At 47.5% G+C, this 12,792-nt stretch overlaps 2 protein-coding genes across 2 annotated transcripts in view; both read right to left on the reverse strand.

Annotated features, from left to right (window-relative positions):
• The window catches only part of IQCN (IQ motif containing N), a 13,088-nt gene extending 11,329 nt beyond the window's left edge, over nucleotides 1–1,759 (reverse strand). The window contains exon 1 of the mRNA XM_039867647.1: nucleotides 5–1,759. Within this exon, the coding sequence (XP_039723581.1) occupies nucleotides 5–1,004 (1,000 nt within the window). The 5' untranslated portion in view covers nucleotides 1,005–1,759. The remainder of the gene's footprint in view (nucleotides 1–4) is intronic.
• Nucleotides 1,760–10,779: 9,020 nt separating this feature from the next.
• On the reverse strand, nucleotides 10,780–12,581 carry JUND (JunD proto-oncogene, AP-1 transcription factor subunit). Its single transcript, XM_039867872.1, has one exon. The coding sequence runs from the start codon at nucleotides 12,450–12,452 to the stop codon at nucleotides 11,412–11,414; it is 1,041 nt and encodes a 346-aa protein (XP_039723806.1). The 5' UTR covers nucleotides 12,453–12,581; the 3' UTR covers nucleotides 10,780–11,411.
• Between the last annotated feature and the right edge of the window lie 211 nt (nucleotides 12,582–12,792).

Consider the following 12,792-nt stretch of genomic DNA (forward strand, 5'->3'; position numbering starts at 1 on the left):
GGGTACACCTGGGGTGGGGTCTTGGTCATTGTTATGGTGGGCACTGGGGTCTTGGTCATCACAGGTGCTGGGCCTGCCTGGGGTGGGGCTTTGAGGACCTCTGCTTCCACAGGGGCCTGAGTCTGAGTCTGAGTCTTGAGGGGTCCATAAAGTGTCTGGGCATAACTTCTAGATGGTGGTGGCCCTGGGGATCCTGCCTTGTTGGTTCTGGCAGTCACTTGCTTGGTCTTCATCATGTCCCCATCTATGTGGACAAGGCTGGAACTTCTAACTGTTCTTGTCATCAGGCATGGGTGGCACTTTGCATTTAGACTCACTGGACACGGGAGTCTCATGGAGACATTCTGGTGTGGCAAGAAAATGACACTGGAGGCTTCAAGGGCACTAGGGGCCTGCATGCCAGGCTGTGGAGTGCCCGGGGGCTGCAGCAAGTCCAGCTCGTGGGCGCAGACAGCTAGGTGGTCAGCAGAAGGAAACTGGGTCTCCTTACTCACCATGATGGGTGGGGCCGGAAGGTACCTGCCCTCTTCCAAATGCTGAAACCGCACCTGCTGGGGGTGGTGGTAAGGGATGTCCCCTTCATCTATGCTCACTTTTTTTTCTACTGCCTTGCCAGACCGGAGGAGGCGCCTGGTGCTGAAGCGTCGCCAGGCCTCCTGGATGGCCTTAGCTGCCAACATCTGGGAGATCAGCTTCTGCCGGAGCCGGTAGCCTCTCCAGTTGGCTTGGATGAGGGTGGCTGCGCGAGACAGCATCATGTCCATCTCATCTACCAGGATATTCTTGAAGGCCTGGCTCTCGACCACAGCCCGGAGGCGTGGGACATGGGAAGGCATTATCTTGTCCTTGTCCAGCTGTTGCAGGAGGGTCTCCCTGGACGCAGGTGGCTCACACTGGGGCTGTGAACATAGTGTCCCCACTTTGTCTTGGAGATTGGGGATGGGCTGAGGCTGATACGAGCTCTGCCTACTGGGTGACAACCGGAAGTGTGTTGCTTGCTGCATTGTCTTGGTTCCTAGGCGGATCAACTCTGCCTGTGGGGGGTGGCAGGGAGGTGGTCAGGGAGCGAAGTCGTGCAGACAAGAGGGGTCCTAGCTGGACCAAGCATTCACCCTGGAACCTTGTAATCTTCCTCTTCTCCTTTGCAGGCCCTCTCTATCCTGGCCTCCTGGCCACTTGCCCAGGTGGCTTGTGGTACCCGTGTCTTTTCCATCGTTCTGTGGCCATTTCAACTCTGACACATAGTACACATTCTCACCTACTCAATACCTAACACCTACCTGCTTTACAAACTTCCTCTGTACCTACAACACTGATCACATTGTTTTGGGAATGTCCTATGTGTGGGTGTGGGTGTGTTATTGTTATTTGCCTCTCCCCATTGATTGTAAATTCCTAGAGGGCAGGAACTAAGTCTGAGTCATTTCTGTGCCCCCATCTCAGTTATAAGGCCTGGCTCCAGGCTGTAAATGGTTGAGTGTTGGGTGAGTGGCTAACTTGACTAATAAATTAGTGAGTAAGTAGATTGGAAATTGGATGGACAGATGGATGCATGAATAGGTTCTGAATGAATAAATCAGTGGATGAATGAATGATGGGTTGGTTGGAGGGATTGAAGAAGGGTTGAGCAGAAGAATAGATGAGTAAATGGATGAGTAAATGTTGAATTTATAAACAAATTAATAAATAAAGAAATGGACACATGGATGGATATATGGATGGATGTATGGATGGATGGATGCATGGATGGATACATGCATGGATGACAGATGCATGGACGGATGGATGGACATTTGATGGATACGGATGGATGGATAGATGGATGGGTGGGTAGGTGGGAGGATGGACGGATGGATGGATGGCTGAAATCTGATTAGAAAAATGGGTGTATGAATGAAGAGAACTGATGAAATTGGTGAATAGACCATTGGTGGACTGATGAATAGATGGATGGATCAGTGAATGGATGGTGGATGACAGGTAGATGGATAGATCAATGGCAGATGGAAGGATGGTAAAGGAAAAATGAGGGGATAACTGTAGTTTTCAGAAGTACCAGAGAGATGGGACACTGTAAAGCAATCCTGATGCATAACCTGGAGCCTATATGACAGAAGTCCCCCATTCCAGCTGGACCAGCCAGAGCCCTTGCCCAGCCATCTTCATACCTTGGAGGGTCATAGAGTTGGAGGAGGAGCAGAAAGAGAAGGTGCAATCTCAGAACCCAGCTTGCAAGAGTAAGCAGCCTTCAGTCCTTCATCTCATGCAACGTGCAGCAACACTGCCTTGGGCTGGCTCTGTCCTCAAGATCTACGTGAGAAGAGATGTTAAAAGCAAAAAAACCCTAAAATCTCAAAAAAATGAAAAACAAAAAAATTTTAAGTCCACAAAGATGAATATCCAAAAATCTTATCCCAGTGTTGTTTTGTATGTAAAAACAAAACAACTGGAAATAACCAATCAGGTGATTGCGAGAGTGTCAGTTACAAGTATATAAAGAAGGATGTTCAAGGATGTTCATCACTGTATTGTTTAGAAGAGTAAAAACTGAAAACAAAGCATATGCTTAGTAATAGGAGGTTGCTTACATTCATCAACAGAACACTTGTACAATGGTGTGCTATCCAGCCATCAGAAATGGTGTGCAGATCCACAAGAATGACAAAAATTAAAAATCTGCACCACTTGGGGAAACTATCAATATCTTGAAGGCAACTCAATCCTCACTGACGAATATACTCAAGGTCTAAGTATTTATACTCACCCCAAACCAGAAACCATCCAAATGCCCATCAACAGAAAAATAGATAAAACAACTGTATGTTAATCATATATCAATAGAAATACCAATAGAAATATTGACTTATTTATAAATCAATGAATCCTGTTCAAAACGGCAAGGAAAATGAGCTCAATGATATGCATGAATCTCACATACATTATTTTGAGTAAAAGACAAAATAGAGAACAAACTGGTTATTCTAATTATAGAAAATTTAAAAAGGAACAGGGGAAGTTAAGCTCTGCTATTAGAATTCAGGACATGTGTGGCTGAGAAGAGGTATGAGGGAGTTTGGGGGACAGTCAGGTGGATTTGTTTAGATTGTAAAAATCTAAACTGGGTGTCTTTCTCTATGCATGATCTTCATAACACCACCAAAATACTTTTAAGTGATACTGAGGAATATGTAATGATGTGAGCAAATAATCACAGCATAATCTTCAATGAAAAATGCGAGTTGCAAACTCACAAGGAACCATATGACTTGACTTTTAAAAATTATTCTGTACAAACACACACACACACACACACACACATTGGAATATTCATATAAAAATCTAGAAGCATAAACACCAAATTGACAAATAATTGTGTGTGAATGGGGGAGCTTATGGGGGACTCTAATAAAAAATAGTTCAATTAGAAAATTAAGAAGTTTAGCCTTTGAGTCAAGGCAGCAGAATGATATGATGTGGGAACCTGACCTCCTTCACTCAAACATAGAAATAACAACATATTTAAAACAATGTTACATCAATGTTACAATAATCAAGTGCTCACTCATGGATAAGATGCAAATATTCTAAAGAAACATGGCTACTTATCAAAAGAATAATACTATAGCCAAGGAGGACTTATTGCAAGGATGTAAGAATGGTTCAATATCTATAAATCCCTAAGGTAAACCATCACATCCAGAATTGAAAAGGCAGCCATATGATTTTTCAAGAAGTGCCCAAAATGTGTTTTATCAAATCCAGTAGCGATTTCTAATAAGAACTTATAAAAATAGATAGTGTAGTATCTAAAGACAGTAAGGCTAACCACAAAACCACAGCAGACGTCACTTTATTTTTTTTTTAATTAAGTTTATTGGGGTAACATTGGTTAATACGATTATATAATTTTCAGGTGTACATTATAATTTGACATCTATATATTTTATTGTGTGATTACCACCCAAAGTCCAGTTTCCTTCAGCTACCATATATTTGATTCCCTTTACCCACTTCACCCTTCCCCTATCCCTCTATATTTGACTCCCTTTACACCCCTTCTACCTCTCCCCTCCTTCTCCTCCACCCGCTACACTCTGGTAACCACTAGTCCATTGTCCATGTCCCTGAGTCTCTGTTTGTTTGTCCTGTTCATTTGTTGGTTTTAGGTTTATATCCCACATATAAGTGACATCATGTGATTTTTAACTTTTTCTGTCTGGCTTATTTAGCTTAGCATGATTATGTCGAGGTCCATCCATGTCGTCACAAATGGCAGTATTTCATCTCTTCTTATGGCTGAGTAATATTCCGTTGTATATATGTACCACAGCTTCTTTAGCCAATCGTCTATAGTAGGACGCTTTGGTTGCTTCTATGCCCTGGCCACCGTGAATAATGCTGCTATGAACATCAGTGTGCAAATATCTTTTCAGATATAGGTTTTCAAATCTTTGGAGTAAATACCCAGTAGAGGGATTGCTGGATCATATGGTAGATCAATTCTTAGTTTTTTGAGGAACCTCCATACTGTTCTCTGCAGTGGCTATACCAATTTGCAGTGCCACCAGCAGTGTATGAGGGTCCTTTTTTCTCTGCATCCTCTCCGGCATTTGTTATTACTTGTCCTGTTGATTATAGCTATTCTAACAGGTGTGAGATGATATCTCATTGTGATTTTGATTTGCATTTCCCTAATAGCTAGTGATGTTGAGCATCTTTTCAAATATTTGTTGGCCATTTGTATGTCCTCTAGGGAAAAGTTTCTCTTCAGGTCCTCTGCACATCTTTTGCTTGGATCATTTGCTTTTTTATTGTTACTGAGGTTGTATGAGTTCTTTTTATATTTTGGCTATTAGGTCCTTATCGGAGGCGTTGCTTGCAAATACATTTTCCCATTCGGATGGTTGTCTTTTTACTTTGTTGACAATTTCTTTTGCTGAGCAGAAGCTTTTTAGTTTGATGTAGTCCCATTCATTTATTTTAGCTTTTACTTCCCTTGCTCTTGAGGTCAAATTCATAAAATCCTCTTTAAGTCCAAGGTCCTTGCGTTTAGTTATTATGTTTTCTTCTATGCATTTTATTGTTTCAGGACTTATATTCAGGTCCTTAATCCATTTTGAGTTAATTTTGGTGTGTGGTGATAGACAACAGTCTAGTTTCATTCTTTTGTTGGTGGCTTTCCAGTTTTCCCAGCACCATTTATTGAAAAGGCTTTCCTTCCTTCACTGTATGTTTTTGGCTTTTTTATCAAAAATTACTTGCCCATATAAATATGGATTTACTTCTGGACTCTCGATTCTGTTCCACTGGTCCGTGTGTCTGTTTTTCTGCCAATACCATGCCGTTTTGATCACTGTCACTCTGTAGGATAATTTGAAGTCGGGCAGAGTGATGCCTCCAGCCTCATTCTTTTTTCTTAGGATGGCTTTGGTAATTCAGGGTCTTTTGTGCTTCCATACAAATATGATGATTTTTTTGTTCTATTTCTTTGAAAAAAGCCGATGGGATTTTGATGGGAATTGCACTAAATCTGTATAATGCTTTAGGGTAATATGGTCATTTTAATTATGTTGATTCTTCCAATCCAAGAACAGGGAATATCTTTCCATTTCTTCGTATCTTCTTCGATTTCTTTTAATAGGGTCTTGTAGTTTTCTTTATATAGGTCCTTCACGTGTTTCATTAAATTTATTCCTAGGTATTTTCTTTTTGTTGCAATTACAAAAGGAATTATTTTTTCAGCTTCCTTTTCAGACACTTCATTATTAGAGTATAGAAAACTTTACTGTATTTGCTTATTGTTTCTGGTAGTGTTCTTGTGGAGTCTTTAGGGTTTTCTATATAGAAAATCATGTGATCTGCAAATAGTGACAGTTTGACTTCTTCGTTTCCTATTTGGATGCCTTTTATATCTTTCTCTTCCCTGATTGCACTTGCTAGGACCTCCAATGTTATATCGAATAACAGTGACAACAGTGGACAGCATTATCTTGTTCCTGATCTTAGAGAAAGGTTTTTAGTTTTTCACCATTAAGTATAATGTTGGCTGAGGGTTTGTCATAGATGGCCTTTATTATGTTAAGGTACTTTCCTTCTATACTAATTTTGTTAAGTGTTTTTATCATAAATGGATGCTGTATCTTGTCAAAGGATTTTTCTGCATCTATTGATATGACTATATGATTCTTATTTTTTAATTTGTTTATGTGGTGTATCACATTAATCGATTTGCATATGTTGAACTATCCCTGTGCCTCTGAGATGAAGCCCACTTGATCATAGTGTATAATCATTTTAATATGTTGCTGTATTCGGTTCACAGTATCTTACTTAGGATATTTGCATGTGTGTTCATAAGAGATATTGGTCTGTAGTTTTCTTCTTTTGTGTTATCCTTATCAGGTTTTGGTATCAGAGTAATATTGGCCTCATAAAATGAGTTGGGAAGTATTGCCTCCTCTTTGAGCAAATGTCATTTTAAATGGTAAAATCTTAAAGTCGTTTTCATTAAAGGAAGAAACAAGATGCACAGTCGGCCACTGTTTTGGGTGGTTATAGCAAAGCAAGATGACAAGGATTTGAAAAATCGATGCAAATATTTTTAAAGTAGAGCTAGCTGGTGTCTACCTAGAAGACCCAAGAGAGTCTAACTTAAAAGAAAATACGTATATATACATACAAAGGTATATATACATATATATCTTTATATAGATATATTTAAATATAGTATTAATATTCTAATTTAAATAATTTAATATATTTATATAAATCTATATATTTTTATCTCCCATCTTTCCTAAGGCACACAGCTGCATACAAATCCTGCAGTCTCTCACCAGCCCTCTACTGAAAAATGTTAACATCATACTTATTGAAATGAGAATTATAAGAACTCCTTTGTCAGAGTACATATTGAGAGGTGCATTTAAAGCCTAGAAACATTCAAATAATCCAAAAGAAGGCAGAAGAGAGGGAATAGATGACTAAAACTTGGAGATAACAGAAATAAAAATAGCCAAATGGTAGACTTAAATTTAGCCATATCAGATGATAATGGACTGAACTCTCCAAGATAGAGATGACCAGAATCAATTTCAAATCAATTTCAGAATCAATTTCAAAGACCCATGCACCCTCTCCTTTACAATGAACATTCTGGCTTCACCTGTTCGATGGCCCAAATGTCCAGCCTCTTGCCCAGTCTTCACCCCAGCCGCAAGACAGCCCAGCCCATTCAGAATGGGTGTCAGTGTGAACTGAGTCATACAGCATATGAGCTGAGGCCAGCTCCCCTGGAGGTGGGCACAGTCATTGTCCCCATTTCACAGTGGAGGAAACTGAGGCCTGGAGAATCCAACGAACTATATGTCTTAGTTCTGATGTGCCTCCCCCATTAGACTATGAGCTTCTCATAGGTGATGTCTGTTTCTTTTCTTTGCTCCTAAATCCCTAGTGCCCAGAACAGTCCACATAGTAGGTGCTCAATAGATGTTTGTGGATAGATGGATGCATGGATGGATGGATGGATGGATGGATGGATGGATGGATGGGCGGATGGATAGATGGATTCAAGCTTTAGAACTTGGAGATGGCAGCTTCAAGGTCTGAACTGGTCCATCCCAGGGTCTGGGATTTCATCAACCACATGGTTCAGCCCTTTTGATGAATTCAACCAGAATGAGCAATGAGATGACAGAGTGAGAGAAATTAGATTACAGGGAGTGGGAAGGAGAAATAGGAGTCCCCAGATACATAAGCTGAGTGATGGGCTTGGCAATTTTGAGTAAATCCCTCTGAACCTCAGTTTCCTTATATGTCACATGAGCTAAGACCACTTCCCCAGGCTCCCAAGGATATGTGATAGACTCACAAGGCTGAGTCCCCAAACAGACAAACCCACAATCAGGCCTTTTGTGGACACAAGTGCCCCTGCTCTAATGGGCTGAGGAGCTAATCCCCCTCTCAGAGTGGTCTAGAAAACCCAGAGGGACTCTGAGGATAGTGGGGCTCAGAGAAGAATGATCAGATCCCCATTTAACCCCCACCAAACCCTCTATTAGCCCACTCACCTGCCCCCGAAGCTGAACCCACCAGCCCAAATGGCTAGCCTTGGGGCCCTGGTGCTATGGTGGCTTTGTGACTCACAGCCAAGCTCTGGCCAATCGCCACCAACTCCTGAGAGGAGGGGATTCTAGAAGGCAGACTCAGGGGTGGGGTGGGGAAGAACCCAGGTCAGGGCTGAGGGTCATGGTGGTTGCTATGTATTGCCTACCCATCCTGAGCAGAAAGTTAGGGCTCTGAGCAAAGAAGAGGAGCCCAAAATCTCCACCTCCATGTGTCTGGAGGGAGCCTTAGGCTCTCATCCTTTGGGCATTTGCTGAGCTTTTACTTTGGGCTGGGACCTGATCTGGGCCTAGGGACACAACTCAAATAATTTTGGGGTGTGAAACTGCTAGGAACAGACCAAAGAGAAGGTGGGATGGGCTGAGCCTCGCAGGGAAAGGAGTTTGCCATGGGAGATCTGGAGGAAGAGAATCTCAGGTGGCGGGCACAGTGTAGGCAAAGGCCTTGGGGTAGGAACAAGCTGGGCATGAGAGAACACAGAGGAAGCTAATATGGCTGGAGGGGAAAGAGAAGAGGATAGGAAGGAGTCACAGGTGGGGCCTTGAAGAAGAGTAGGAGAGTTTGGGTTTTATTGCGAAGCGCTCCAGAGCCATGAGGTGGTTTAGAACAAAGGAGGCTCTGACTTAATTTCTTAAAAGGCCAGCCAGTATTTCTCTGGCTCTGAAGATGGGGGCTCCTTTGGGTGAGGCTGGGCTCAAGGACCCTTGGGACCCACACATGGTCTGGCAAAAATGGGCATTGACTCTAAGCCACAGTCCTGGAGAGGAAAGGGAGGACACCATCCCAAGTCACCTCCTGGAGTTGAGCCTAGGCCTGGAGTGAATCACTGCTGGCAAGCCGGGAGCTGACACACACCTTGGCCTCAGCTCAGCAGGGTCCTGCCAAAGCCACATAGCCTGGCTTCCCTGGGGAGCCACTGGGGGCGCCAGAGCAAGAGGCCAGCTATGCGTTGGTCTCCAGAAAGATCTAGGCTTGATTAGTGTGTTGGAACTTTCAGCCCCACCTCCTAAACGTCCTGGGAGGGGAGAGGGGCTTAAGACTCAAGTTATTACCAAAGGTTAATGATTTAATCAATCGTGCTTATACAATGGGACCTCTGGGGCCCAAGAGAGCTTCCTGGTTGATGAACACATTGAGGTGTTGGGAGGCTGGCAGCCCAGATGTGGCCTGGAAGCTCCATGCCTTGTACCTTGCCCTTGTGCATTTCTTCCAACTGGCTGTTCCTGAAGTACATCCTTTATAAGAAACAGGTAATCTAGTTAAGTAAAGTGCTTTCCTGGGTCCTATGAGCTGTCCTAGAAAATTTATCAAAACTGACGAGTGGGTCGTGGAAATCCCCAATTTGCACTTAATTGGTCAGAAGTACAGGTGACAACCTGGGACTTAACTGCTGGTGTCTGTACTGGGGACAGTCTTGCAGGACTGAGCCATTCACCTATGGGGTCTGTGCCAACTCGTTAAGAGTGTCAGAATTGAACTGTAGAGCACTTGGTTGGTGTCTGGAAAGTTGTAGAATTGGTATAGGGGAAAAAAAACATATTTGGCATTGGAAGTGCTGTGAACAAAAAGTTTGGGCAGATCTAGCAACCTCCCTGCACCTCCCCTTCTCTATAAATAGGGGGCTGCACAAGGCGTGCTTGAGTATTATCTCCTTGCTGTTCATGCCACAAGCACTTCTAACTTCTGCCTGGGAGATGTTACCTGGACGTACACAAACCCAGCTCACACACAGTACCAGAGGTAGAAGCCAGAGTGGGGACAAGACTTGGCTGAGGTCACAAGGTGGCAAATTAGCACCCAAGTTGGGACTCAGTCTTTGGCCCACACAATAGCAAAGCCCAGATGAGGCTGTGGAATAGAGTAGCCTGGCAGTCAAGAATCTGGAAGTGAGAAACCCAAGGTCCAAATAAATGTCCCTGTACAGGTTCCTTAAAATGCTGTATGACCTCAAACCAGTCAATCTCTCTGCAACTCAGTTTCCTCAAAATGGGAGAATAGGATGCTGTGGAGAGGGAGCTTTCAGGGAGTACTTGGAAAATTTTGGATTCCCAGTCAGTTCCTTAAAAAGGAGATACCACAGAAAGTACCCCACTTCCAGTGCCAGAGGCAGATTACCTGGCCCAGATTCCACCTGGGCCACCTTTTTTCTGGTCCTAAGACTCAGTTTCCCCACCCATTAACTGATAATAAAAACATTGAGTATAGAATGTAAACCAAGCACTGCTCTGTAAAGTCTTAATCTTCACAACTTTCTGAATAGGTTTGATTGTTCTGCCCATTTCACAGTGAAACACAGGCCCAGGAAGTTAAAATTTTATCTTTTCTTTCCTGCCTCGGGGTAAAGCTGTCTCCTTTCCAGTCCGCAGTCACTCCACCCCAAAGGGGATACCCGAGGCTCGCTAATTCCAAACGCTGGTCGGAGTCTCCAGCGGCCCCCGCCCAGCCCGGACATCAGCCGGCTCAGAGCCCGGGAGCGCCTAGATGGCGCTCGCCGCCCGTCAGATGAGCGGAGCGTACCCGACGCCCGCTCCCGCTCCCCCTCCTCTGCGGAGGGGCGTAGGGAGGAGGGAATGAGGCGAGAGAGGAGGGGAGCGGGCCAGGCCCCGCCCAGCCCATAAGGCCCCGACGGGGGAAAGAGGAGGCGGAGAGCAGAGCTGGCATAAGGAGACTTTACTGAAAACAGAAAACCGGGCTAACCAAGGATTACAAACAGGAATGTGGACTCGTAGCAAAACAAAACAGAAAAAAAAAAAAAAGGGCGGGAGTTGGGGTGTCGGAAGGACAAAAGGGAGGGGGAAGAGAGCAAGGAAAGGGAGTTTTTTTCTTCTTCCCATTTCTTTAAAAAAACCAACACAAGAAAACACACACGCACACAACCAACGTTTGTTCCCGAGTAGAAACATAAATAGGGCAGAATCGAACACTGTTCTCTCTTCCAAATGCAAAAAAAAAAGTAAAAGGCAACGCAGGGCTTGAGGCCGCGCCCCCTCGGAGCCCCCCTCGGCGGCGGTACGTACAAAGGAGCGGCCGGGCGCGCGGATTTGTGCAACACAGGGTGGCTGCGCGCAGAGGACAGAGGCAGCGCGAGGGCGAGGGGGTCATGCGCTTGCCCCCCAGGAGCAGGGGGTCCAGCTTGTCGAGTCTGAGGTGCCCTCTCCGAGTCCTGGCACCATCTGGGGGGGGTCCCTCTACCGGGAAGCGCCCTCTCCGAGTCCGAGGCACCCACGACCCCCCACGCAAGCCCGCCTCTCGGGAAGGGGGGCCGCGCATGCGCCCCGCGCGAGGGCTCAGTACGCGGGCACCTGGTGCTGGGGCAGCAGCTGGCAGCCGCTGTTGACGTGGCTGAGGACCTTTTGCTTGAGCTGCGCCACCTGCTCGCGCAGCAGGCTCGCTGTGGACGCCAGCTCCGTATTCTGGCTCTTAAGCGTCTTCACTTTCTCCTCGAGGCGCGAGATGCGCTCCAGCTTGCGTTTGCGGCATTTGGAGGCAGCGATGCGGTTGCGCAGCCGCTTGCGCTCCGCCTTGATACGCTCTTGTGTGTCCATGTCGATGGGCGACAGCGGCGGGCTCTCGCCGAAGCTCGGCACGTCGGGCACCGTCTGCGGCTCATCCTTAAGCGCGGCCAGGCGTGGTGGCCCCAGCGCGCCCGGGGGCGGCGGCGGGAAGGGCACAGGCTCGGCAGCGAAGGCAACCGTCGCAGCGCCCCCCGCGCTCCCGGTGCCGCCCGCGTAGCTGCTTAGGTTCGCGTAGACGGGCGCCTCGGGCGTGGCCGCCGCCGGGGCCAGCTCGCCGGGAGGTGCGGCGCCCGCGGCCGTGCCCGAGGGTCCCCCGGCCGAGGCGGCAGCGGAGGCCGCGCCCGCACCCAGCTGGTTCTGCTTGTGCAAGTCCTCCAGCGCCTTGACAAAGCCCTCAGCGAACTCCTGCTCCTCGCTGGCCGCCACCTTGGGGTAGAGGAACTGCGTGCTCGTCGGCGTAGTGGTGACCAGCCCGTTGGACTGGATGATGAGACGCTCGAGTTCCGGCGAGGCGAGCTTAAGCAGCCCCAGGTCAGGCGAGGAGAGCAGGCCGTCGGGGGGCGCCGCCCCCGGGGCGCCGTCGGTGCGCAGGGGGGCAGGGGGCGGCGCGGCCGCAGGCTTGAGCGCCGCCGCCACCTGCTCGCTCAGGCTCAGCGTCAGCGCGTCCTTCTTCATCATGCTGCCGGCCGCTGCCGTCGGGGGCGCCCCGGGAAACAGACGACCCGGGGACGCGAAGCTGCCACCGCCGCCACTGCCACTGACGCCGCCGCCCAGGCCGCTTAGCGCCTCATCGCCGTAGAAGGGTGTTTCCATCCTCCGCCTCCCCCGCCGCGCCGGCCCGGGGGGGAGGGGAGTGGCCGCGGCCTCCCGAGGGGCCCGTGCCCCCCCGTCCGCTCGGCCCTGCGCCCGCCCTGGCCGCGGCCGCTGCGCCCGGCCCTCCGCTGGCGGCGGCTCTTGCGCCGCGTAGCGCGCACGCCCTCTTATAGCCTCGGCCCGACGCGATGAGCTCACTGCCCCCGCTCGCCATTGGACGCGGGTGACGTTGCTCATTTACATGATGGGGCGGGGCCTAGCCACTGACGCCCCCTTAGCTGCTGTTGCCCCGGTGATGCGCGGTAAACGGCACAACAGCGCGCTGCCTTGTGGGTTGACG

The sequence above is a fragment of the Pteropus medius genome, unplaced genomic scaffold, assembly GCF_902729225.1.
Source record: "Pteropus medius unplaced genomic scaffold, Ma_sr-lr_union100, whole genome shotgun sequence".
In the NCBI taxonomy this organism is placed as follows: Eukaryota; Metazoa; Chordata; class Mammalia; order Chiroptera; family Pteropodidae; genus Pteropus; species Pteropus medius.

Coding starts and splice junctions, on each gene's coding strand:
- JUND (XM_039867872.1), bottom strand. CDS start 12,452: ATGGAAACACCCTTCTACGGCGATGAGGCGCTAAGCGGCCTGGGCGGC.